Raw genomic sequence first — 26,778 nt, 5'->3', positions numbered from 1 at the left:
ATGGGATATTGAACATTGGCTATTGGATATGGGATATTAAATACGGGATATTGAACACTGGCTATTGGATACAGGATATTGGATATGGGATATTAAATACGGGATATTGAACACTGGCTCTTGGATACTGGATATTGGATATGGGATATTAAATATGGGATATTGAACACTGGCTATTGGATATGGGATATTAAATACGGGATATTGAACACTGGCTCTTGGATACAGGATATTGGATATGGGATATTAAATATGGGATATTGAACACTGGCTATTGGATATAGGATATTGGATATGGGATATTAAATATGGGATATTGAACATTGGCTATTGGATACAGGATATTGGATATGGGAAATTAAATATCGGATATTGAACATTGGCTATTGGATGTTAAATATGGGATATTGAACACTGGCTCTTGGATACAGGATATTGGATATGGGATATTAAATATGGGATATTGAACACTGGCTCTTGGATACAGGATATTGGATATGGGATATTAAATATGGGATATTGAACACTGGCTCTTGGATACAGGATACTGGATATGGGATATTAAACATCGGATACTGGAGTTTGGATATGGCACACTGGATATTGGACATTGGATATAAATATTGGATATTGAACACTGGATATTGGCTCTTGGATACAGGATATTGGATATGGGATATTAAATATTGGACACTGAACATTGGCTATTGGATATGGGATATTGGATATGGGATATTAAACATCGGATACTGGAGTTTGGATATGGCACACTGGATATTGAACACTGGATATAAATATTGGATATTGAACACTGGATATTGGATTAGTAAATATTGGATATTGAATATCGGCTATTGGATACAGGATATTGGATACTGGATACGGGATACTGGATATTAAATACCGGATATTGAACACTGGCTATTGGATTATTAAATACTGGATGCTGAATATTGGATATTGAACACGGGATATTGGCTATTGGATACAGGATATTGGAGATGGGATATTAAACACTGGATATTGAACACGGGATATTGGCTATTGGATACAGGATATTGGAGATAGGATATTAAACACTGGATATTGAACACGGGATATTGGCTATTGGATACAGGATATTGGAGATGGGATATTGAACACGGGATATTGGCTATTGGATACAGGATATTGGAGATGGGATATTAAACACTGGATATTGAACACGGGATATTGGCTATTGGATACAGGATATTGGAGATGGGATATTGAACACGGGATATTGGCTATTGGATACAGGATATTGGAGATGGGATATTAAACACTGGATATTGAACACGGGATATTGGCTATTGGATACAGGATATTGGAGATGGGATATTAAACACTGGATATTGAACACGGGATATTGGCTATTGGATACAGGATATTGGAGATAGGATATTAAACACTGGATATTGAACACGGGATATTGGCTATTGGATACAGGATATTGGAGATGGGATATTAAACACTGGATATTGAACATGGGATATTGGCTATTGGATACAGGATATTGGAGATGGGATATTAAACACTGGATATTGAACACGGGATATTGGCTATTGGATACAGGATATTGGAGATGGGATATTAAACACTGGATATTGAACACGGGATATTGGCTATTGGATACAGGATATTGGAGATGGGATATTAAACACTGGATATTGAACACGGGATATTGGCTATTGGATACAGGATATTGGAGATGGGATATTAAACATCGGATACTGGAGTTTGGATATGGCACACTGGATATTGAACACTGGATATAAATATTGGATATTGAACATTGAACACTGGCTATTGGATACAGGATATTGGATATGGGATATTAAACACTGGATATTGAACACCGGCTATTGGATTATTAAATATTGGATACTGAATATTGGATATTGGGTATTGAACACTGGCTATTGGATAGGGGACATTGGATATGGGATACTGAATATGGGGTATTGAATATTAATTACGGGATATTAAATATTGGATATGGAATATTGAACATTGGCTATTGGATTATTAAATACTAGATATTGACTATTGGATACTGGATATCAGATATTGGATATTGACTATTGGATATCAGATATTGGATATTAAGTATTAAATATTGGATATTGACTATTGGATATCAGATATTAAATACTGGATATTGACTATTGGATACTGGATATCAGATATTGGATAGTAAATATTAAATATTGGATATTGACTATTGGATATGAGATATTAAGTACTGGATATTGACTACCGGATATGAGATATTGGATATTAAATATTAAATACTGGATATTGACTACTGGATATGAGATATTGGATATTAAATATTAAATACTGGATATTGACTACTGGATATCAGATACTGGATATTAAATATTAAATATTGGATATTGACTATTGGATATCAGATATTGGATATTAAATATTGGATATTGACTATTGGATATCACATTAAATACTGGATATTGACTATTGGATACTTGATATCAGATATTGGATATTAAATACTGGATATTGACTATTGGATATCAGATACTAAATATTGTATACTGGATATCAGCTATTGAATATTAGATATTGGATACTGGCTATTGAACACTGGATATTGAACACCGGATATTGAACACCGGATATTGAACACCGGACACTGGATAATCCCTTCCAGCTGGGAATTGCCACCAGGAAAAGCAGCAGCGCCAAAGGCTCTGAAGCCACCCGGGGGTTGGTTATTCCCAGGATTTATCCTCACCAAGGACTCTCTGTAGGCACAGCACGGAGACCGTTTGCCTTGGAAACATCCCTCGGGAAACACCTGGAAACCTCTGGAGCCCGGAATTCCCTACCACCACCAACCTGCCTGCCAGATGGACGTTCCCAAATCCGCCTGCGGAGACTTCCTGGCTCCAGCAAATCCAAGGGCATCCTCCAAGAACTGCATCTTCCTGCTGAACTGCATCTCCAGGACGGGAATCACCTCCGGCATGCGGGCGGACAGGAGCCGGAAGCAATTGTCGGGCTTCCCGATAAATCTCTGCCGGATGCTGATCTCGTAGGGAGTGTGCACGCGGATATCATCCACATCCCGGGATTCGAAGCGGTGCAGGAGCTGGGAATTGCAGTCCCTGATCTCCAGGCCCGAAGGGAGGAGGGTGAGTTTTCCAGGTTTGGCGTTGGAATCTGTCCGGTGGGTGATAATCACGGGAATTCGCAGCAGGATTCCTTCCTGGGTTTTGGGATCGGGAGCTGCAGGGGTTTCCTTCGCCTTCCATTCCAGCGGCGTTTTCCAGAGTTTGCTGCTGAAGGGCCACCAGGAAGGAGATTCCAGCTCCGTCAGCAGCCTGGAAGAGGGAAGGGAAGGTGAGGAGAGGGAAAAGCATTGGGAAGCTCCAGATATTCCAGCAGCTCCAAGAAAACCCCCGCAGATTCCTTCATCCCAAATCCCGCTGTTATTCCCTCCTCAAACCCATCCCCAGCTTCCCAGGATCCATCCGGTTCAAAACCTCATAATCCAGCGGAAAAACTCCCAGAATCCCGGCTGGGATGTCAGCAATTGGAAGCAGACTGAGCCAGGCCCATTCCCGCTGCGGGCTCTGCTCTCCAGGAATCCGGAATTCCAGCAGGAATACCAAAGAGCTTCCCACACCTCAGGCCTGGCTTCCCTCCAATCCAAACAATCCCAACCTTGGAATGGGAAATTCCACCCCTGCAGAGGCTTCTCTCCATACTTCCAGAGGTTTCCTGGACTCAGGCCTTGGAATTTTCCTGGAATATCTCCCTCATTGCTGCAGTTCCCATCACCGAGGCCTGCTTGCATCCCACAATTAATTTGGGAATGCTGATGACATCACTGGGATTTGATTGCTCCCCAATCCGGGAGCTTCTCCGAGGTTTTGCTGTTTCACGGGATCCCGCACGGATTAATCCCAGCCCGCGAGCTCCAGGGATTCCCACGTGTCTGTTCCTCAGCTCCCGCCGCCTTTCCCTCAATATTCCCACTCCTGCCCACCCACCTCCACTTCTAAAGCCTTTTCCTGCTCCTTTTCCTTCCCCCCTCCCACCCTCAGCCTGATGCCAACTTGTCCTTTGCTCCCACACCCACATTCCCAGGAAAAACTCAAAATTCCAGGTTGAGGCTCCAAAATCCAGCAGGGATTTCCCAGAAGTATCCAGAGTCCAACTCCCCAGCAGTGCTGGTGCAGCTCCCTAAGGAAAACATTCCCTGTTCCCAGGGGTTTTTCCCAAGGAAGGATCACGAGCACAGATCCCTGGATTTAAGCCTCACCGGAAAAAAAACGGGAATGAGAGGGAAGGGGATGGTTTGGGATGGATTCTCCAGGTGCTGTGCTGCTGCTCGGAGCATCCCTCTCCAGGGATAACCAGGAATCATGGAATGGGTTGGGATGGAAGGATCTGAAGGATCATCCCATTCCATGGGCAGGGATCTCCCGCTATCCCAGGCCTTGGGCACTCCCAGGGATCCAGGGGCGGCCACAGCTTCTCTGGGAATTCCAGCCCAGCCGGGAATTCCTTCCCAAGATCCCATCCAGCCCTACTCCCCTTCGGTTTAAATCTATTCCCTGTTTTCCTGGCACTCCAGGCCTTTGCCCAAATCCCTCTCCCTTTCCAGAGAAGGCAAAAAGATGGAAAACTTCCCCCTTTTCCCCTGGATTCTGGAAATCTTTCTCCTCTGCTGCTCTGGAGCAAAGGGAAAACTTTCCATGAGCGGCACATGGAATGGGATCCGTGTGGGAGTGTCCAGTTCTGCTCGGGATGAGAGTTCAGGGCATCGATCCCTGATTTCGGGAGCACTCGGGAGAAACGGAACCACTGCCGGTGGGAGAGAAATCGGGAAAACAAGGAAAAGCTTTGTGCTGCGGAATTTCCTTCTCAATTAATGGATCGGGAGGGAATTTAGGGATCATCCCATTCCATGGGCAGGGGGAAATTCCATATCCTGGGGTGCTCCAAGCCCCAGTGTCCAACCTGGCCTTGGGCACTGCCAGGGATCCAGGGGAATCCACAGTTTCTTTGGGAATTCCAGCCCCGCCCCTCCCCACCCTCCCAGCCAGCAATTCCCAAGATCCCACCCCAATCTCCCATTTTCCAGTGGGAAGCCATTCCCTGGCTCCTGTCCCTCCAGCCCTTATCCCAAATCGCTCTCCAGCTCTCCTGGAAGAATCTCTGAGCTCTCCCTGGATCCTTCCCTTCTCCAGCTGAACATTCCCAACTCCCTCATCCTTTCCTCCCAGCTCCATGCCTCCAATCCAAAATCTTTCTCTTCCTAAAGACCTCTGTGGATCTCCGTTGGAAATTCCAGGCCCACCAAAGCATTCCCAGCTCCGGGAACATTCCCATTCCAAACCTGTCAGCCACATCCATGTCCCCCTCGATCTTATGGAGTCCCCTCATGATGTTGTCGAACTGTTCCCCTTGGGAATGCAGCACCTTGGCCGTGTCCTCCAAGCGTTTCTGGGATCCCTCCAACATTCCCGTTAATTCCTTGCCCTTGCTGGATTCCAACGCCGCTCCCGCTCCAGCTTCCGGGCCGGAGAACAGCTGCTCCCTCCAGAAATGCTCCAGGATGTTGAAGACCACATTCCTGTTGGGATGCAGGGAGCTGAACCAGTGCTTGGTGCTCTTCTCCAGGATGGTCAGCGAGCTGAAGATTAAATGGGAAGATTCCTTCTTGATCTCGCTGATGCCGGAAAGGTGGGAATCCACCAGGAGCTCTCCCGTTTTGTCGGCCGTGAATTTGATGGAGACGGGAGTCAGGGAGAGCTTCCCAGAAATCCATTGCTTGGTGGTGTCCAGGTAGTAGGAGCAAGGCCAGGAATGGATCCGGATGTCCTCGTTCATGGGCCCGCTCTTCCCGGCCTCCGCTCCCAGGGAAACGCTCTCGAATCCAGCGGGAGAGGCTGAAATCCAAGGGAAAAAAGCAGGAATTCCTCATAAAGACACGGTAATTAATGCCAGCCATGCTTGGCTCCCGGCTCCTTTCACCTCCATATCCAAGGGAACAGGATTTGGGATTTTTTCCCCTCAGGGAGGAAACTTTTCCCTCAGGGTTTTTTTCCTTCCAACTTTTCATCAAGGAAAAAATTCTAAAGGAAAATACAATGCTGGATGCTCCCAAAATGAAAATTCCTTAAAAAACCAAGGATTTAAATTAATAATAAGCTCCCAACCTGGATTTGTATCCATGGAATTCTCAGGGAGCATTTTTTTCCCTCAGGGAGCAAATTTTTCCCTCAGGGTTTTTTCCCTTCCAATTTTTCACCAAGGAAAAAATTCTGAAGGAAAATACAGCTGTGGATGTTCCCAACATGAAAATTCCCTTAAAAAACTAAGGATTTATATTTAATAATTAAAATTATCTCTTCCTGAGCCCTATCCCAAGTTCCTTACCTGGATTTGTATCCATGGAATTCTCAGGGAGCATTTTTTCCCCTCAGGGAGGAAATTTTTCCCTCAGGGAGGAAATTTTTCCCTTCCAACTTTTCATCAAGGAAAAAATTCTGAAGGAAAATACAATGCTGGATGCTCCCAACATGAAAATTCCTTAAAAAACCAAGGATTTCTATTAAAAATAAGTTGAAATAAGCTCCCAACCTGGATTTGTATCCATGGAATTCTCAGGGAGCTTTTTTTTCCCCTCAGGGAGCAAATTTTTCCCTCAGGGAGCAGATTTTTCCCTTCCAACTTTTCATCAAGGAAAAAAATCTGAAGGAAAATACACCTGAGGCTGTTCCCAACATGAAAATTCCTTAAAAAACCAAGGATTTAAATTAATAATAAGCTCCCAACCTGGATTTGTATCCATGGAATTCTCAGGGAGCAATTTTTTCCCTCAGGGAGGAAATTTTTCCCTCAGGGTTTTTTCCCTTCCAACTTTTCACCAAGGAAAAAACTTTAAAGGAAAATACAACTGTGGATGTTCCCAAATTGAAAAGTCCTTTAAAAAATTAAGGATTTATATTTAATAATTAAAATTATCTCCTCCTGAGCCCTATTCCAAGTTCCTTACCTGGATTTGTATCCATGCAATTCTCAGGGAGCATTTTTTCCCCTCAGGGAGGAAATTTTTCCCTCAGGGTTTTTTCCCTTCCAACTTTTCACCAAGGAAAAAATTCTGAAGGAAAATACAATGCTGGATGCTCCCAACATGAAAATTCCTTTAAAAACCAAGGATTTCTATTAAAAATAAGTTAAAATAAGCTCCTTACCTGGATTTGTATCCATGGAATTCTCAGGGAGCTTTTTTTTCCCCTCAGGGAGGAAATTTTTCCCTCAGGGAGCAGATTTTTCCCTTCCAACTTTTCACCAAGGAAAAAAATCTGAAGGAAAATACACCTGAGGCTGTTCCCAACATGAAAATTCCTTAAAAAACCAAGGATTTCTATTAAAAATAAGTTAAAATAAGCTCCCAACCTGGATTTCTATCCATGGAATTCTCAGGGAGCATTTTTTCCCCTCAGGGAGCACATTTTTCCCTTCCAACTTTTCATCAAGGAAAAAAATCTGAAGGAAAATACACCTGAGGCTGTTCCCAACATGAAAATTCCTTAAAAAACCAAGGATTTAAATTAATAATAAGCTCCCAACCTGGATTTGTATCCATGGAATTCTCAGGGAGCAATTTTTTCCCTCAGGGAGGAAATTTTTCCCTCAGGGTTTTTTCCCTTCCAACTTTTCACCAAGGAAAAAACTTTAAAGGAAAATACAACTGTGGATGTTCCCAAATTGAAAAGTCCTTTAAAAAACTAAGGATTTATATTTAATAATTAAAATTATCTCTTCCTGAGCCCTATCCCAAGTTCCTTACCTGGATTTGTATCCATGGAATTCTCAGGGAGCATTTTTTCCCCTCAGGGAGGAAATTTTTCCCTCAGGGTTTTTCCCTTCCAACTTTTCATCAAGGAAAAAATTCTGAAGGAAAATACACCTGTGGATTCTCCCAACATGAAAATTCCTTCAAAAATCAAGGATTCCTATTTAATTCTGATTTAAAAAAGCTCTTCCTGAGCCTTATCCCAAGTTCCTTACCTGGATTTGTATCCATGCAATTCTCAGGGAACAATTTTTTCCCTCGGTGTTTTTTCCCAACTTCTCACCAAGGAAAAAAAATCCAAAGGAAAACACAACCGAGGCTCTTCCCAAAATGAAAATTCCTTCCAAAAATCCAGGATTTCTATTTAATAAGAAATGCAACCAAGCCCTGGCAGGGCAGGGCAGGAAGAGCTGTCACTTCCCTGGATTTTTATACCTGGATCAGCTCTCGTGATTCCTGACTCACCTGAGAGCTCCACCCTTTACTCAGCTCTTTCTGTGCCTGAGGGCAAATTTCCCAAGGAAAAATCCAGCTGGGAATTAAAATCCAGCCATTTTTTCCCAATTTATTGTTATTTTTGCCAGCAACAGAGCTGAGGACTCTTTTATTCTCTCTCAGAGAAGAGATTTTCATTTCAAATTAAAACATAAAAGGGAGTTTTCCCTTTAAGCCACGGAAAAGTCGGAATTCTTGGAAAAGCAGTGGTCAGAAGTATCCTGGATTTCTGGGTTGGAATCACGGAATGGAAGGGATCTCAAGGATCACCCCATGGGCAGGGACACCTTCCACTACCCCAGGCTGCTCTGAGCCCCATCCCTTCTTTTCAACAATTCCAGGGATTTTCTATCCACAGACTCCCCGGAATAGTTATGGAACAAACCATTCCAGCATTCCAAAAAAAAAAAAAAAACCACCAAACCAACCCCAACAGACACAAATCAGTCCTTCACTAATCCACGGAAAATCAGCACTGGCAGAAGAATCAAATAAAAACCCCAAACTGCTCCCGATTCCTTGCAAATAGAGCCAGGAATAGGCTCAGAAAGTTGGGAATGTCCCAGTCCTTCAAGCAGGAGACACCTGAGTGATTCCACAAGAAATTCCTTCCATTTTTTTTTTCCCCCCAAAATGCTCCCTCACAATTTGTTCCCACACCGTTCTTTCCTTACGGGGACTCCCCCATTATCCACACTCCTTTTTTGAGTAAATAATGGGAATTTTGGCCCCATCTGCCCCCCAAAACCCCGGAATTCCATCCCCAGCAACACCTGGATTAGTAACAGGGAGATGTGGATTTTCCATCCGGCAGCGTCACGGGGATTGCGCAGGAATTCTTCACCTGGAACATCATCCAGTGGCTGCTTCCATAAAAAGGAGCTGATTCACCTTCGGTGACATCACCCAATTAACTGGGAGCGTCACTAATTAGTTAATGAGGGAGGAGGAGCTGCCACCATCGCTGGGGGATGTTCCCATCAAAACTGAACTGCCAGGTTTTTCCCATCCCGGAAGACGGTCCAGGGAATGGCCGTTGGGAATGATGTCCAGAACGTGCTGGAGTTTCACAGGCAAGGATTCCATAGGGTGCTTTATTCCCGGAAATAAATCTGGGAAATGCTGAGCCTGAAGCTCCTGGGAGCTCAATAAAGGAGTTTAGGAATCCCACAAAGCCGCTCTCCCTCTTTTTTAAATTCAGACTCCATTCCAGGAGATTCCAAAATTCACCGTTTCCCAAGACAAAAAGTACTCAGGAGTGACTTCATTCCTTCCTTCTCCAACATCATTCCCAAGCCTCACCTCTGTTTCCTCACCCCAAGCTGGAATTCCTCCCTCCCTGGAAGGATCTCCAGCCCTTTTTCTCTCCCTTTTTCCCGTTAGTTTTCCTCCTCCTCACCCCAGTCACAACCATCACCTGCTCCACCACAGAATTCCAACACTTTGGGATGGAAGGGTCCTTAAGGATCATCCCATTCCATGGGCAGGGACACCTCCCACTATCCCAGGGTGATCCAAATCCAGCCTTGGACACTTCCAGCGATCCAGGGGCAGCCCCAGCTGCTCTGGCAATTCCAGCCCAGCCCCTCCCCACCCTCCCAGCCAGCAATTCCTTCCCAAGATCCCATTGAAATCTCCCCTTTTCCAATGGGAAGCCATTCCCTGGGTCCTGGCCCTCCAGCCCTTATCCCAAGCCCCTCTCCCTTTCCTTGGGGACTCCCTTCAGGTGCCGTCAGGATCTTTCCCTAACCCCACAAAATGCCCCATTTTTTCCCAATCCCACCTGGGAAAGCCACAGGACAATCACCCAAACCCCTCTTGTGTCCTTCACTGCCGGGCCAGGCTCCTCCAGAACCTTCACCTCTCCCCACAGAATTCCAGAACCACTGAGCTTGGAAAAGCCCTCCAGAATCACTGAGTCCAACCTGTGCCCGATGCCCTCCTTGTGCCCAGCCCAGAGCTCTGAGTGCCACATCCAGGAATTCCTGGGACACCTCCAGGCACTCCAAACCCCCCTGGGCACTTCCCAAGGCCTGATCCCCCTTTCCATGGGGAAATTCCTGCTGCTGTCCACCCTGAGCCTCCCCTGGTCATTCCCTCTCCTCCTGTCCCTGTTCCCTGGCAGCAGAGCCCGACCCCCCCGGCTGCCCCCTCCTGTCAGGGACTTGTGCAGAGCCACAAGGTCCCCCCTGAGCCTCCTTTGCTCCAGCCTGAGCCCCTTTCCCAGCTCCCTCAGGAATTCTCCAGCCCCTTCCCAGCTCCACTCCCGCCCCCCCACGTCCACACTCCCACACAACTCGGTGTTATCCATGAATTTATTGACGATCCCCCCCCCCCCCCCCATCATTGATAAGGCATTAAACACGGCTGGCCTCAATCCAGAGCCTCGGCAACACCGCCCCTTTCCCTCCCCATCCATAAATTTCCTCTCCAAATCCCTGCTCCGCTTCGGAGCCCAACCCGGGCCCGCTTCCAGCCCACCCAGGCCCCAATCCGGAGCCCGCCCCGAGCCCCGCTCGGAGCCCGCTCAGCCCCCGGTTCGAGCCCAGCCCAGGCCCCGACACGAACCCCCGCCCCAGCCCCCGGTCGGACCCGCCAGACCCCGGTTCGAAACCCGCCCGGTCCCGGTCCGAGACCACGCCGGCCATGGGTCAGAGCCCCCCATTCCCGGTCCGGAGCCCCCCCCCCAAGCCCAAATTTGTGACCCTCCAGCCCCATTTCCAACGCCCAAGCTCCACCTCGAGCCCCTCCCGCCCCATTTCGAGCCCCCCCGGTCCGGTCCGAGCCCCCCCGGCCCCGCACGCACCTCCCTTAGCGCGGCACCAGCCCCGCTCCGCGCCTGCGCCCGCCGCGCGCTCCCATTGGCTGAGCCCCGCGCCGCTGCGTGCTCCTATTGGCTGAGCCCCGCGCCTCTGCGTGCTCCTATTGGCTGAGCCCCGCGCCGCTGCGCTCCGCTTTTCACTTCCCCCCCGGCCCCCGCCCGCCCGACGCAGAGGTTCCGGCGGCGCCCGCCATAACCCTCACCGTCGCCGCCATTCGCGCCGAGGGGCTGCCCCGTGGGGGCCGGCGGTGAGTGTGGGTCCCTCGGGATGCTCCCGGTTCCTGCGAGCACCGGGGGTGCGGGTGGAACGGGAGCGCGATGCAGGGATGGGGTGTGCGACGCCCTGTGGTGTCCGGGTCCTCCCCTCCACACCTGGGAGGTCCGTGAGGGGAATCCCGTCATGGAGGTCTCTTAATGCGGGTGTTCCCTTGGCGCTCCGTGAGGGGGGAATTCCCTCATGGAGGTCTCTTAATGCGGGTGTTCCCTTGGCGCTCTGTGAGGGGGGAATTCCCTCATGGCTGTCCCTTAATCCCACTGCGGTGTCCCTGTGTTCCCTTGGAGCTCTTTGAGGGAGGAATTCCCTCATGGAAATCCCTTAATCCGGGTGTTTCTTTGGCGCTCTGTGAGGGCGGAATTCCCTCATGGATGTCACTTAATCCCACTGCCATATCCCGGTGTTCCCTTAGAGCAGTTTGAGGGAGGAATTCCCTCATGGAAATCCCTTAATCCGCCTGTTTCCTTGGAGCTCTGGGAGGGAGGAATTCCCTCATGGCTGTCCCTTAATCCGCCTGTTTCCTTGGAGCTCTTTGAGGGAGGAATTCCCTCATGGAAATCCCTTAATCCGCCTGTTTCCATGGAGCTCCGTGAGGGGGGAATTCCCTCATGGCTGTCCCTTAATCCCACTGCGGTGTCCCTGTGTTCCCTTGGAGCTCTTTGAGGGAGGAATTCCCTCATGGAAATCCCTTACTGGGTGTTTCCTTGGAGCTCTTTGAGGGTGAAATTCCTTCATGGAGGTCTCTTAATCCGGCGGTTTCCTTGGAGCTCTGGGAGGGAGCAATTCCCTCATGGAAATCCTTTAATCCCACTGCCATATCCCGGTGTTCCCTTAGAGCTCTTTGAGGGAGGAATTCCCTCATGGAAATCCCTTAATCCGGGTGTTCTGTTGGCGCTCTGTGAGGGGGGAAATTCCCTCACGGAAATCCTTTAATCCCACTGCCATATCCCGGTGTTCCCTTAGAGCTCTTTGAGGGAGGAATTCCCTCATGGAAATCCCTTAATCGGGGTGTTCTCTTGGAGCTCTGGGAGAGGGGAATTCCCTCATGGATGTCCCTGAATCCCACTGCGGAGTCCGGCTATTCCCTTGGAGCTGCGTGAGGGGGGGAATTCCCTCATGGAGATCCCTAAATCCCCTTTTTCCCTCGGTGTCTCCCAAATCCCATCCCTGCAGCCTGTTTGGTTTCTTTCCCTCCCTCTCCCTCTGTGCTCAGCCTTCCCCTTCCCTGTTTTTTTTTCTCTTTTCCCAGTTTATTTGGCCTATTTTTATCCCAGATCCATGGAAAAAGCTCTGCAGAAGGTGGGAGGTGCCAGACCTTGGAACAAAGGGATGATCCCAGAACAGTCCCCGGCATTTCCCCAAATATTTTGGGGATTTCTTCCCCTCTATTCCCCCCACAATTAATGAATTCCATGGGAATATCCCACTAAAATTTCCCATTCCTGCTTTTTTTTTAGGATGCAACCAGCCCTGGCAAGGAGGTGACGAGGGAAAAGCATCCATAGGATGATTTCCCAGCTATCCCAGCTCTAGAAACCATGGAAAATCCTAACTATCCCACCACGCTGGGATGCTCCTGCAGCGCTCCTCCTTTTCCCTCCCTTTTCCTGTGACTTTTCACACCTTTCGAGCCTCAAATCCCAAATTTTTTTTCGCTTTCCCGAGCACCGTTTTTTGGGATAACACCCACTCCAAACTTCCTTGGCTCCGCCAGGAATTTTTTTTTTTTTTTGCTTTTCCAGCCTGCATGGACAGGGCAACTTTTGCCCGTTCCACCGCTTTTTTCCGGGATTCTGGGAATTCCTCTCCAGCTTCCGCAGCTCTTCCCGGGGGCCGGGTGGATTTTATCGACAAAGCCGAGTCCTTCACGTACTCGGATTTTTTCCGGGATTATCTCCTGCCCAACCATCCCTGCGTCTTCTCGGCCAAGTTCACCGAGGACTGGAGCAGCAGGAGGACTTGGGTGACGTGCCATGGGAAGCCCAACTTCGAGCATCTCCTGCAGGAATTCGGTAAATCCCGGGATTTTGCTGGAATCCTAAAGGATGCAGCTTTACGGGGTTCGGTTTTGGGGAGGAAAGGGTTAAAAAACCACCCCAAAAATCCAATTCCAAGGGGTTTTCCCTGAATTTTCCCTTTTATTTATGGGGTTTTTTTTGGTAGGTTCCAAGCTCAGCGTTCGTTCCCGTGGAGTTAATTAATTCCTGTTGTTCTTAATGAAGTTAATGAAAATATTGGATAGTTTAATGAGCCCCATTTGTTTCCCTGTTTAGCATGAATTCCCATAAATCTTAATGAAATTAATTCAAATATTGGATAATTTAATTATCCCCCTTTATTTCCCTGTTTAGCATGAATTCCCGTCGTTCTTACTGAAATTAATTCAAATATTGGATAATTTAATGATCCCAATTTATTTCCCTGCTTAGCATTAATTCCATCTGTTCTTAATAAAATTAATTTAAAATATTGGATAATTTAATTATCCCAATTTATTTCCCTCCTTAATATAAATTCCCATAATTCTTAATAAAATTAATTTAAAATATTGGATAATTTAATTATCCCCCTTTATTTCCCTGTTTAGCATGAATTCCCGTCGTTCTTACTGAAATTAATTCAAATATTGGATAATTTAATGATCCCAATTTATTTCCCTGCTTAGCATTAATTCCATCTGTTCTTAATAAAATTAATTTAAAATATTGGATAATTTAATTATCCCAATTTATTTCCCTCCTTAATATAAATTCCCATAATTCTTAATAAAATTAATTTAAAATATTGGATAATTTAATTATCCCCCTTTATTTCCCTGTTTAGCATGAATTCCCGTCGTTCTTACTGAAATTAATTCAAATATTGGATAATTTAATGATCCCAATTTATTTCCCTGCTTAGCATTAATTCCATCTGTTCTTAATAAAATTAATAAAAATATTGGATAATTTAATTATCCCAATTTATTTCCCTCCTTAATATAAATTCCCATAATTCTTAATAAAATTAATTTAAAATATTGGATAATTTAATTATCCCCCTTTATTTCCCTGTTTAGCATGAATTCCCGTCGTTCTTACTGAAATTAATTCAAATATTGGATAATTTAATGATCCCAATTTATTTCCCTGCTTAGCATGAATTCCCATAGTTCTTAATGAAATTAATTAAAATACTGGATAATTTATTGATCCCAATTTATTTCCCTACTTAATATTAATTCCCATCGTTCTTAATGAAATTAATTAAAATATTGGATAATTTAATGATCCTCATTTATTTCCCTGTTTAGAATTAATTCCCATTGTTCTTAATGAAATTAATTCAAATATTGGATATTTTAATTATCTCAATTTATTTCCCTGCTTAACGTGAATTCCCATAATTCTTAATAAAATTAATTTAAAATATTGGATAATTTAATTATTCCAATTTATTTCCCTCCTTAATATTAATTTCTAATGTTCTTAATGAAATTAATTAAAATATTGGATAATTTCAGTATTGCAATTTATTCCCCCTACTTGATATTAATTCCCATTGTTCTTAATAAAATTAATTAAAATGCTGGATAATTTAATTATCCCCATTTATTTCCCTGTTTAGAATTAATTCCCGTTGTTCTTAATGAAATTAATTAATATAGAAATAATATCAAAATCATTAATATAGGAATAATTAATATCAAAATCATTACTATAGGAATAATTAATATAAAAATAACTAATATAGAAGTAATTAATATAGGAATAATCAATATAAAAGCCATAAATAGTATTAAAATGTTTTAATTAATTTTAGTCATGTTTAGAAATTCTAAAAATAATTAATGGAGAAATAATGAATGTAGAAATCATTAATATTAAAATGTTTCTGATTCTTCTGAGTTAGGTTTAAAATTAATTAGAAATAATGAATCAATATAGAAATAATGAATATAGAAATAATTAATATCAGAATAATGAATCTAGAAATTATTAATATAGAAATAATTAATAGAGAGATAATAATATAGAAATAATGAATATAGAAATAATGAATATGGAAATAATGAATATTGAAATCATTAATATAGGAATAATTATCATAGAAATAATTAGTATAGGAATAATTAGGAATAATCAATGTAAAAGTCATCAATAGTATTAAAATGTTTTAATTAATTTTAGTCATGTTTAAAACTTCTTCTAAAAATAATTACTGGAGAAATAATGAATGTAGAAATCATTAATATTAAAATGTTTCTGATTCTTCTGAGTTAGGTTTAAAATTAGTATAAAATAATGAATCAATATAGAAATAATAAATATGGAAATAATATCAGAATAATGAATCTAGAAATTATTAATATAGAAATTCTTAATATAGAAATAATGAATATAGAAATAATTAATATAGGAAGAATTAATATAGGAAAAATCAATATAAAAGTCATAAATAGTATTAAAATGTTTTAATTAATTTTAGTCATGTTTAAAAATTCTTCTGAAATAATTAATGGAGAAATCATTAATATTAAAATGTTTCTGATTCTTCTGAGTTCTTTTTAAAATTAATTAAAAATTATTAACCAATATAGAAATAATTAATATTGGAATAATGAATCTAGAAATTATGAATATAAAAATAATTAATATAGGAATAAGAATATAGAAATAATGAATATAGAAATAACTATTATAGAAATAATTAAATAGACATGATTAATATAGACACAATTAATATAGACACAATTAATATAGGAACAATATAGAAATAATGAGTATCGACATAATTAGCATAGAAATAATTAATATAGAAATAATTAATATAGAACTAATACAGGACTAATCAATATAAAAGTGATAAATAGTAGTAAAATATTGTAATTAGCTCGAATTATGTATTAAAATTCTTCTGCAAAGAATGAGTCTGGGAGTAATGAGTATGAAATGGTAATGAGTGGAAATAATCTTTGTAATTATGGGAATAGAGTTTGTAATAAGAAAGCTGATAATGAATAAAAATAATTAATGTCAACTAAATTAAATTAATTGAAGTAGGTTAATATAAAACGATAAACATTAAATAATTAATCAAAGTAGGTTAATAGAAAACGATAAACATTAAATAATTAAATTAATCAAAGCAGGTTAATATAAAATGATAAACATTAAACAATTAAATTAATCAAAGGTTAATATAAAACTAGAAACATTAAATAATTAAATCAATCAAAGTAGGTTAATATAAAACTAGAAACATTAAATAATTAATCAAAGTAGGTTAATATGAAACTATGAACATTAAATAAATCAATCAAAGTAGTTTAATATAAAACTATGAACATTAATTAATTTAATTGCAGTAGGTTAATATAAAGCTATGAACATTAAATAATTAAATTAATCGAAGTAGGTTAATATAAAACCATGAACATTAATTAATTTAATCAAAGTAGGTTAATATAAAACTAGAAACATTAAATAATTAAGTTCATCAAAGTAGGTTAATATAATAATTATTAAAAACGATGAGTTGAGGTTAATGAATTCAATTAATATCATTATTGACTAACGACTCCTAAATTAATAACTGATGAAACAACACTAATTAATGTGTTAATATGAAATCCTAATCAACACCTCGCTGCCAATGGAATTTAAGGGGAAAATCCCAGAAAAATCCGGAGAATCCGGGTGCCACGGAAGGCAAAGCAGGAACAGGGGGTGGGGGGATCTCCAAGGGGAAAATCCAGGCCCTTGGAATGGAAAACTCCGGATTCCAGTGGCGCTTCCCAGGAAGGAGCCTCGGGATATCCAAAGGGCCGGAATTCCATCGGGATGAGCTTGGGCTGCCCATTGCTGCCTCGGGGTATCCAGAATTCCATCGGGATGAGCTTGGGCTGCCCATTGCTGCCTCGGGGTATCCAGAATTCCATCGGGATGAGCTTGGGCTGCCCATCGCTGCCTCGGGGTATCCAAAGGGCCGGAATTCCATTGGGATGAGCTTGGGCTGCCCATCGCTGCCTCGGGATATCCAGAATTCCATCGGGATGAGCTTGGGCTGCCCATTGCTGCCTCGGGATATCCAGAATTCCATCGGGATGAGCTTGGGCTGCCCATTGCTGCCTCGGGGTATCCAAAGGGACAGAATTCCATCGGGATGAGCTTGGGCTGCCCATTGCTGCCTCGGGGTATCCAGAATTCCATCGGGATGAGCTTGGGCTGCCCATTGCTGCCTCGGGATATCCAGAATTCCATCGGGATGAGCTTGGGCTGCCCATTGCTGCCTCGGGGTATCCAGAATTCCATCGGGATGAGCTTGGGCTGCCCATTGCTGCCTCGGGATATCCGAGGGACAGAATTCCATCGGGATGAGCTTGGGCTGCCCATTGCTGCCTCGGGGTATCCAAAGGGCCGGAATTCCATCGGGATGAGCTTGGGCTGCCCATTGCTGCCTCGGGATATCCAGAATTCCATCGGGATGAGCTTGGACTGCCCATTGCTGCCTCGGGATATCCAGAATTCCATCGGGATGAGCTTGGGCTGCCCATTGCTGCCTTGGGGTATCCAAAGGGCCGGAATTCCAGAGGGATGAGCTTGGGCTGCCCATTGCTGCCTCGGGATATCCAGAATTCCATCGGGATGAGCTTGGGCTGCCCATTGCTGCCTCGGGATATCCAGAATTCCATCGGGATGAGCTTGGGCTGCCCATTGCTGCCTCGGGATATCCAGAATTCCATCGGGATGAGCTTGGGCTGCCCATTGCTGCCTCGGGGTATCCAGAATTCCATCGGGATGAGCTTGGACTGCCCATTGCTGCCTCGGGATATCCAAAGGGCCGGAATTCCATCGGGATGAGCTTGGGCTGCCCATTGCTGCCTCGGGGTATCCAAAGGGCCGGAATTCCATCGGGATGAGCTTGGGCTGCCCATTGCTGCCTCGGGGTATCCAGAATTCCATCGGGATGAGCTTGGGCTGCCCATTGCTGCCTCGGGGTATCCAGAATTCCATCGGGATGAGCTTGGGCTGCCCATTGCTGCCTCGGGATATCCAAAGGGACAGAATTCCATCGGGATGAGCTTGGGCTGCCCATTGCTGCCTCGAGATATCCGAAGGGCCGGAATTCCATCGGGATGAGCTTGGGCTGCCCATTGCTGCCTCGGGGTATCCAGAATTCCATCGGGATGAGCTTGGGCTGCCCATTGCTGCCTCGGGATATCCGAAGGACAGAATTCCATCGGGATGAGCTTGGGCTGCCCATTGCTGCCTTGGGGTATCCAAAGGGCCGGAATTCCATCGGGATGAGCTTGGGCTGCCCATTGCTGCCTCGGGGTATCCAAAGGGCCGGAATTCCATCGGGATGAGCTTGGGCTGCCCATTGCTGCCTCGGGATATCCAGAATTCCATCGGGATGAGCTTGGGCTGCCCATTGCTGCCACGGGGTATCCAGAATTCCATCGGGATGAGCTTGGGCTGCCCATTGCTGCCTCGGGATATCCAGAATTCCATCGGGATGAGCTTGGGCTGCCCATTGCTGCCTCGGGGTATCCAAAGGGCCGGAATTCCATCGGGATGAGCTTGGGCTGCCCATTGCTGCCTCGGGATATCCAGAATTCCATCGGGATGAGCTTGGGCTGCCCATTGCTGCCTCGGGATATCCGAAGGGCCGGAATTCCATCGGGATGAGCTTGGGCTGCCCATCGCTGCCTCGGGATATCCGAGGGACAGAATTCCATCGGGATGAGCTTGGGCTGCCCATTGCTGCCTCGGGATATCCAGAATTCCATCGGGATGAGCTTGGGCTGCCGATTGCTGCCTCGGGATATCCAGAATTCTATCGGGATGAGCTTGGGCTGCCCATTGCTGCCTCGGGATATCCAAAGGGCCGGAATTCCATCGGGATGAGCTTGGGCTGCCCATTGCTGCCTCGGGATATCCGAAGGGCCGGAATTCCATCGGGATGAGCTTGGGCTGCCCATCGCTGCCTCGGGATATCCGAGGGACAGAATTCCATCGGGATGAGCTTGGGCTGCCCATTGCTGCCTCGGGATATCCAAAGGGCCGGAATTCCATCGGGATGAGCTTGGGCTGCCCATCGCTGCCTCGGGATATCCGAGGGACAGAATTCCATCGGGATGAGCTTGGGCTGCCCATTGCTGCCTCGGGATATCCGAGGGACAGAATTCCATCGGGATGAGCTTGGGCTGCCCATTGCTGCTTCGGGATATCCAGAATTCCATCGGGATGAGCTTGGGCTGCCCATTGCTGCCTCGGGATATCCAAAGGGACAGAATTCCATCGGGATGAGCTTGGGCTGCCCATTGCTGCCTCGGGGTATCCAAAGGGACAGAATTCCATCGGGATGAGCTTGGACTGCCCATTGCTGCCTCGGGGTATCCAAAGGGCCGGAATTCCATCGGGATGAGCTTGGGCTGCCCATTGCTGCCTCGGGATATCCAGAATTCCATCGGGATGAGCTTGGGCTGCCCATTGCTGCCTCGGGGTATCCAAAGGGACAGAATTCCATCGGGATGAGCTTGGGCTGCCCATTGCTGCCTCGGGATATCCGAAGGGCCGGAATTCCATCGGGATGAGCTTGGGCTGCCCATTGCTGCCTCGGGATATCCGAAGGGCCGGAATTCCATCGGGATGAGCTTGGGCTGCCCATTGCTGCCTCGGGATATCCAAAGGGCCGGAATTCCATCGGGATGGGCTTGGGCTGCCCATGCTGCTTCGGGATATCCAAAGGGCCGGAATTCCATCGGGATGGGCTTGGGCTGCCCCTTGCTGCTTCGGGATATCCAAAGGGCCGGAATTCCATCGGGATGAGCTTGAGCGAGGGGCGTTGGAGGAGCTTTCCTCACTGCCCCTGAGAATTCCCGAGGCCTTTCTCTTCCAGGAGAAGCCGTGGTCCCCGTTGCCAACTGTGACCTCAAGGAATACAATTCCAACCCCAAGGAGCAGCTGCCCTTCAAGGAATTCGTGGAATATTGGCGGGAATACATCGGCAGCGGCTATCGCTCCTCCCGGGGCTGCCTCTACCTCAAGGACTGGCACCTGAGCAGGTCAGAGCTCATTCCCAGCGCTCGGGGATCGGGAATGTTGAGCCTGGAAAACGCAAGCTCCGCACGGATCCAAGTGGGCCTTGAAGGAGCTGCGGGAAACATGGGAAGAGAATTCCCAAGGCGTGGAGGGACGGGAAACAGGGAATGGCTTCCCATTGCCAGGTGGGGTTTGGGGAGGGAATTCCTGGCTGGGAGAGGCTGGGATGGAATTGCCAGAGAAGCTGGAATCCCTGGAAGTGTCCAAGGCCAGCTTGGAGCAGCCTGGGATAGTGGGAAGTGTCCCAGCCCATGGAATGGCTGCAGTGGGATGATCCTTAAGGTCCCTTCCCACCCAAGGCATTCCTTGGCATTCCATGGTATCCCTATGGAACCTGGGACTGGAACACCTCCTGCAGCCACACCTGGGGGACATTTTAACTGGATTTGGGATCCTTCCGGATCCATTGGCTTTTCTGGGAACATTCCCAGTCCTTCAACCTCCCTTCCCCCAGCTCTGGCCGGACAAACACCTTGGGAAGGAATTTCTCCGGGAATTCCATCCCCCAGTCCCACCTTGGGATAGCGGAAAGTTGGGATCGGCTGCTCCTTCAACTCCCTTCCCCCCCAAACCGTTGGAATTCCATCCTGAAGGATCTCCCTGCTGCTTTTCCAAGCGTTTGTGTTTTCCAGAGCTTTCCCAGAGCTGGATGTTTACAGCACTCCCGTGTATTTTTCCTCGGATTGGCTCAACGAGTATTGGGATGCGGTGGCTGTGGATGATTATAGGTTCGTCTACATGGGACCCAAGGGCTCCTGGTAAGGCTCTCATCCCTAAGGTTCCTTTCCCAGTGGAATATCCCAGGAAATCATCCTGGTAGCCATCAGGATAACCGGGGAGGTTACAGGAGAAATCCCTGAAAGTTACCGGAAAAATCCCCCCAAAAAATCCCAGGAAAAAATCCCCCAAAAATCCTGGGAAAATTCCCCAAAAGTTACAGAAAAAATCCCCCAAAAATTCCCCAAAAAGTCCCAGGAAAAATCCCTAAAAAGTCACAGGAAAAATCCCAGGAAAAATCCCAGGAAAAATCCCAGGAAAAATCCCCCAAAAAATCCCAGGAAAAAAATCCCTGGAAAAATCCCCAAAAGTTACAGAAAAAATCCCAAAAAAATTCCCCAAAAAGTCCCAGAAAAAATCCCCAAAACATCCCAGGGAAAATCCCTAAAAAGTCACAGGAAAAATCCCCAAAAACCAAGGAAAAATCCCCCCAAAAAATCCCAGGAAAAATCCCGGGAAAAATCCCCCAAAAAATCCCCCAAAAAATCCCAGGAAAAATCCCCAAAAAATCCCCCAAAAAATCCCAGGAAAAATCCCCAAAATGCTACAGGAAGAATCCCCAAAAAATCCCAGGAAAAATCCTGCCAAAGTTACAGGAAAAATTCTCAGGAAAAATCCCCAAAAATTCTCAGGAAAAATCCACCAAAAGTCACAGGGAAAATCCCCCCAAAATTCCCAAAAAAACCACCCAAAAATCCCCGGAAAAATCCTCCAAAAAATCCCAGGAAAAACCCCCAAAAAATCCTGGGAAAAACCCCCTAAAAATCCCAGGAAAAATCCCCAAAAAATCCCAGGAAAAATCCCCAAAATGCTACAGGAAAAATCCCTGGAAAAATCCCAGGAAAAATCCACCAAAAGTCGCAGGAAAAATCCCCCAAAAAAATCCCCCAAAAATGCCCAAAAAATCCCAAAATAATCCCAGGAAAAATCCCCAAAAAGTTACAGGAAAAATCCCAAAAAAATCCCGGGAAAAAAAAACCCAAAAAAATCTTGAGAAAAATCCCAAAAACTTCTGAGGAAAGATCCCCAAAAAAATCCCCAAAATTCCCAGGAAAAATCCCCAAAATCTCCCAGGAGAATTCCCGGCAGGTCCGGTGTCCCGGTTGGATCCGGACGAGATGGAAAAGGAAAAACAAAAATCCCCAAAATTGTTCCCAAAAAAATAAAACATTCCGATGGATTTGGGGAGAAATTCCCTTGGAATTTGCCCCTTGGAATCCGCCGGAATTCGGGAATGGCAGGGATGACTCCGGTGTTTTCCCGGTGAAAATTCCAGCGTTGGTTGGGATTTTTATCCGGTGCCATCCCAGAATTCCCTGGCCCGCAGGAATTTTTGGGATCGGCTGAAGAGGGGAAGCCCAGAGGATGGAAAACATTCCATAATCCAAGGGGAATTCCAGGAGGAGGAGAAAGTTTGGGATCAGCAGGGATACAGGGGGGTCTGAAAGGATCAAACTCCATCAGCCAACCCAGATTCCAGAGGAATTTTGGGATCAGCATGGATCCAGTGACCTTTTAACAGCTAAAATTCCATCATCCAACCCAAATTCCAGCGGAATTTCGGGATCCCCATCTCAGCTTCCCAACGACTCCAATCCCTCTCAGCTTTCCCAGGATTGACTTCCCGCCCATCCCTGCTTTTCCCAGGACCCCGTTCCGTGAGGAATTTTGGGATCAGCATGGATCCAATGGCTTTTTAATGGACCAAACTCCATCAGCCAACCCAGATTCCAGAGGAATTTCGGGATCAGCTAAAACTCCATGATCCAACCCAAATTCCAGAGGAATTTCGGGATCAGCTAAAACTCCATCGTCCAACCCAAATTCCAGAGGAATTTTGGGATCAGCATGGATCCAGTGACCTTTTAACAGCTAAAATTCCATCATCCAACCCAAATTCCAGAGGAGGAGAAGGTTTGGGATCAGCAGGGATACAGGGGGGTCTGAAAGGATCAAACTCCATCAGCCAACCCAAATTCCAGAGGAATTTCGGGATCCCCAGCTCAGCTTCCCAACGACTCCAATCCCTCTCAGCCTTCCCAGGGATTGACCTCCTGCCCATCCCTGCTTTCCTTGGGATTGACCTCCCGCCCATCCCTGCTTTTCCCGGGATTAACTTCCCACCCATCCCTGCTTTTCCCAGGATTGACTTCCCGCCCATCCCTGCTTTTCCCGGGATTAACTTCCCGCCCATCCCTGCTTTTCCCGGGATTAACTTCCCACCCATCCCTGCTTTTCCCAGGATTGACTTCCCGCCCATCCCTGCTTTTCCCGGGATTAACTTCCCGCCCATCCCTGCTTTTCCCAGGATTGACCTCCCACCCATCCCTGCTTTTCCCTTGGGATTGACCTCCCGCCCATCCCTGCTTTTCCCAGGACTGACTTCCCACCCATCCCTGCTTTTCCCAGGATTGACTTCCCGCCCATCCCTGCTTTTCCCGGAATTGACCTCCCACCCATCCCTGCTTTTCCCGGGATTAACTTCCCACCCATCCCTGCTTTTCCCAGGATTGACCTCCCACCCATCCCTGCTTTTCCCAGGATTGACTTCCCACCCATCCCTGCTTTTCCCGGAATTGACCTCCCACCCATCCCTGCTTTTCCCGGGATTAACTTCCCACCCATCCCTGCTTTTCCCGGAATTGACCTCCCACCCATCCCTGCTTTTCCCAGGATTAACTTCCCACCCATCCCTGCTTTTCCCAGGATTGACCTCCTGCCCATCCCTGCTTTCCTTGGGATTGACCTCCCGCCCATCCCTGCTTTTCCCGGGATTAACTTCCCACCCATCCCTGCTTTTCCCAGGATTGACTTCCCGCCCATCCCTGCTTTTCCCGGGATTAACTTCCCGCCCATCCCTGCTTTTCCCGGGATTAACTTCCCACCCATCCCTGCTTTTCCCAGGATTGACTTCCCGCCCATCCCTGCTTTTCCCGGGATTAACTTCCCGCCCATCCCTGCTTTTCCCAGGATTGACCTCCCACCCATCCCTGCTTTTCCCTTGGGATTGACCTCCCGCCCATCCCTGCTTTTCCCAGGACTGACTTCCCACCCATCCCTGCTTTTCCCAGGATTGACTTCCCGCCCATCCCTGCTTTTCCCGGGATTAACTTCCCACCCATCCCTGCTTTTCCCAGGATTGACCTCCCACCCATCCCTGCTTTTCCCAGGATTGACTTCCCACCCATCCCTGCTTTTCCCGGAATTGACCTCCCACCCATCCCTGCTTTTCCCGGGATTAACTTCCCACCCATCCCTGCTTTTCCCGGAATTGACCTCCCACCCATCCCTGCTTTTCCCAGGATTGACCTCCCACCCATCCCTGCTTTTCCCAGGACTGACTTCCCACCCATCCCTGCTTTTCCCAGGATTGACCTCCCACCCATCCCTGCTTTTCCCAGGACTGACTTCCCACCCATCCCTGCTTTTCCCAGGATTGACCTCCCACCCATCCCTGCTTTTCCCAGGACTGACTTCCCACCCATCCCTGCTTTTCCCAGGATTGACCTCCCACCCATCCCTGCTTTTCCCAGGACTGACTTCCCACCCATCCCTGCTTTTCCCAGGATTGACCTCCCACCCATCCCTGCTTTTCCCAGGACTGACTTCCCACCCATCCCTGCTTTTCCCAGGATTGACTTCCCACCCATCCCTGCTTTCCTTGGGATTGACCTCCCACCCATCCCTGCTTTTCCCAGGACTGACTTCCCACCCATCCCTGCTTTTCCCGGGATTGACCTCCCACCCATCCCTGCTTTTCCCAGGACTGACTTCCCACCCATCCCTGCTTTTCCCAGGATTGACCTCCCACCCATCCCTGCTTTTCCCAGGACTGACTTCCCACCCATCCCTGCTTTTCCCGGGATTGACCTCCCACCCATCCCTGCTTTTCCCAGGACTGACTTCCCACCCATCCCTGCTTTTCCCAGGATTAACTTCCCGCCCATCCCTGCTTTTCCCAGGATTGACCTCCCACCCATCCCTGCTTTTCCCGGAATTGACCTCCCACCCATCCCTGCTTTTCCCAGGACTGACTTCCCACCCATCCCTGCTTTTCCCAGGATTGACCTCCCACCCATCCCTGCTTTTCCCAGGACTGACTTCCCACCCATCCCTGCTTTTCCCAGGATTGACTTCCCACCCATCCCTGCTTTTCCCAGGATTGACCTCCCACCCATCCCTGCTTTTCCCAGGACTGACTTCCCACCCATCCCTGCTTTTCCCAGGACTGACTTCCCACCCATCCCTGCTTTTCCCAGGATTGACCTCCCACCCATCCCTGCTTTTCCCAGGACTGACTTCCCACCCATCCCTGCTTTTCCCGGGATTGACCTCCCACCCATCCCTGCTTTTCCCGGGATTAACTTCCCACCCATCCCTGCTTTTCCCGGGATTAACTTCCCGCCCATCCCTGCTTTTCCCAGGATTGACTTCCCGCCCATCCCTGCTTTTCCCAGGATTGACTTCCCACCCATCCCTGCTTTTCCCAGGACTGACTTCCCGCCCATCCCTGCTTTTCCCGGGATTAACCTCCCACCCATCCCTGCTTTTCCCAGGATTAACTTCCCACCCATCCCTGCTTTCCTTGGGATTGACTTCCCGCCCATCCCTGCTTTTCCCGGGATTGACCTCCCGCCCATCCCTGCTTTTCCCAGGACCCCGTTCCATGAGGAATTTTGGGATCAGCATGGATCCAATGGCTTTTTAATGGACCAAACTCCATCGTCCAACCCAGATTCCAGAGGAATTTTGGGATCAGCATGGATCCAGTGACCTTTTAACAGCTAAAATTCCATCATCCAACCCAAATTCCAGAGGAGGAGAAGGTTTGGGATCAGCAGGGATACAGGGGGGTCTGAAAGGATCAAACTCCATCAGCCAACCCAAATTCCAGCGGAATTTCGGGATCCCCATCTCAGCTTCCCAACGACTCCAATCCCTCTCAGCCTTCCCAGGGATTGACCTCCTGCCCATCCCTGCTTTCCTTGGGATTGACCTCCCACCCATCCCTGCTTTTCCCGGGATTAACTTCCCACCCATCCCTGCTTTTCCCGGGATTAACTTCCCACCCATCCCTGCTTTTCCCGGGATTGACTTCCCGCCCATCCCTGCTTTCCTTGGGATTGACCTCCCACCCATCCCTGCTTTTCCCGGGATTAACTTCCCGCCCATCCCTGCTTTTCCCAGGATTGACCTCCCACCCATCCCTGCTTTTCCCTTGGGATTGACTTCCCACCCATCCCTGCTTCCCTTGGGATTGACCTCCCACCCATCCCTGCTTTTCCCGGAATTGACCTCCCACCCATCCCTGCTTTTCCCGGGATTAACTTCCCACCCATCCCTGCTTTTCCCGGAATTGACCTCCCACCCATCCCTGCTTTTCCCAGGACTGACTTCCCACCCATCCCTGCTTTTCCCAGGATTGACCTCCCACCCATCCCTGCTTTTCCCAGGACTGACTTCCCACCCA

General features: G+C 46.9%; 3 protein-coding genes and 1 long non-coding RNA gene across 10 annotated transcripts in view; 1 reads left to right on the top strand and 3 right to left on the bottom strand.

Annotated features, from left to right (window-relative positions):
- The window catches only part of SNAP47 (synaptosome associated protein 47), a 29,232-nt gene extending 17,994 nt beyond the window's left edge, over window positions 1-11,238 (bottom strand). For 3 of the 5 annotated variants that reach the window (XM_048306964.1, XM_048306883.1, XM_048307052.1), the window contains exons 1-2: window positions 5,390-5,942; window positions 2,881-3,365 (exon numbers count right to left, since the gene is read on the bottom strand). In XM_048306964.1, the coding sequence (XP_048162921.1) occupies window positions 2,881-3,365; window positions 5,390-5,883 (979 nt within the window). In that variant the 5' untranslated portion in view covers window positions 5,884-5,942. Of the gene's footprint in view, window positions 1-2,880; window positions 3,366-5,389; window positions 5,943-8,070; window positions 8,413-11,156 lie in introns of those variants that run through there. The other 2 variants (XM_048307230.1, XM_048307143.1) reach the window with 2 other exon arrangements.
- Window positions 11,239-11,331: 93 nt separating this feature from the next.
- JMJD4 (jumonji domain containing 4) overlaps window positions 11,332-26,778 on the top strand; it is a 23,567-nt gene continuing 8,120 nt past the window's right edge. Inside the window, exons 1-4 of one of the 2 annotated variants that reach the window (XM_048306740.1) lie at window positions 11,332-11,419; window positions 12,903-13,457; window positions 20,329-20,494; window positions 21,164-21,289. In XM_048306740.1, the coding sequence (XP_048162697.1) occupies window positions 13,016-13,457; window positions 20,329-20,494; window positions 21,164-21,289 (734 nt within the window). In that variant the 5' untranslated portion in view covers window positions 11,332-11,419; window positions 12,903-13,015. Of the gene's footprint in view, window positions 11,420-11,523; window positions 11,578-12,902; window positions 13,458-20,328; window positions 20,495-21,163; window positions 21,290-26,778 lie in introns of those variants that run through there. The other variant, XM_048306820.1, reaches the window with a different exon arrangement.
- Window positions 16,802-18,367, bottom strand: LOC125327615. Its single transcript, XM_048307362.1, has 5 exons — window positions 18,250-18,367; window positions 18,046-18,198; window positions 17,936-17,986; window positions 17,666-17,884; window positions 16,802-17,555 (listed from the first exon to the last, which is right to left on the bottom strand). The coding sequence occupies exons 1-5, from the start codon at window positions 18,359-18,361 to the stop codon at window positions 17,059-17,061; spliced, it is 1,032 nt and encodes a 343-aa protein (XP_048163319.1). The 5' UTR covers window positions 18,362-18,367; the 3' UTR covers window positions 16,802-17,058.
- Window positions 22,753-26,778, bottom strand: part of LOC125327667 — a 5,023-nt gene continuing 997 nt past the window's right edge. Inside the window, exons 2-3 of one of the 2 annotated variants that reach the window (XR_007204348.1) lie at window positions 25,938-26,271; window positions 22,753-23,359 (exon numbers count right to left, since the gene is read on the bottom strand). This is a non-coding gene — a long non-coding RNA (uncharacterized LOC125327667). Of the gene's footprint in view, window positions 23,360-25,937; window positions 26,316-26,778 lie in introns of those variants that run through there. The other variant, XR_007204345.1, reaches the window with a different exon arrangement.

The sequence above is a fragment of the Corvus hawaiiensis genome, chromosome 1 (genome assembly GCF_020740725.1).
Source record: "Corvus hawaiiensis isolate bCorHaw1 chromosome 1, bCorHaw1.pri.cur, whole genome shotgun sequence".
Taxonomy (NCBI): domain Eukaryota; kingdom Metazoa; phylum Chordata; class Aves; order Passeriformes; family Corvidae; genus Corvus; species Corvus hawaiiensis.
The sequence above is the reverse complement of the archived record's forward strand: the minus strand, read 5'-3'. Positions and strand labels throughout refer to the sequence as shown.

Coding starts and splice junctions, on each gene's coding strand:
- LOC125327615 (XM_048307362.1), bottom strand. CDS start 18,361: ATGGGCAGCCCAAGCTCATCCCGATGGAATTCCGGCCCTTTGGATACC. Junction 17,885..17,935: donor GGAATTCTGGATATCCCGAG/GCAGCAATGGGC, acceptor GGATATCCCGAG/GCAGCAATGGGCAGCCCAAG. Junction 17,556..17,665: donor GGAATTCTGGATATCCCGAG/GCAGCAATGGGC, acceptor GGATACCCCGAG/GCAGCAATGGGCAGCCCAAG.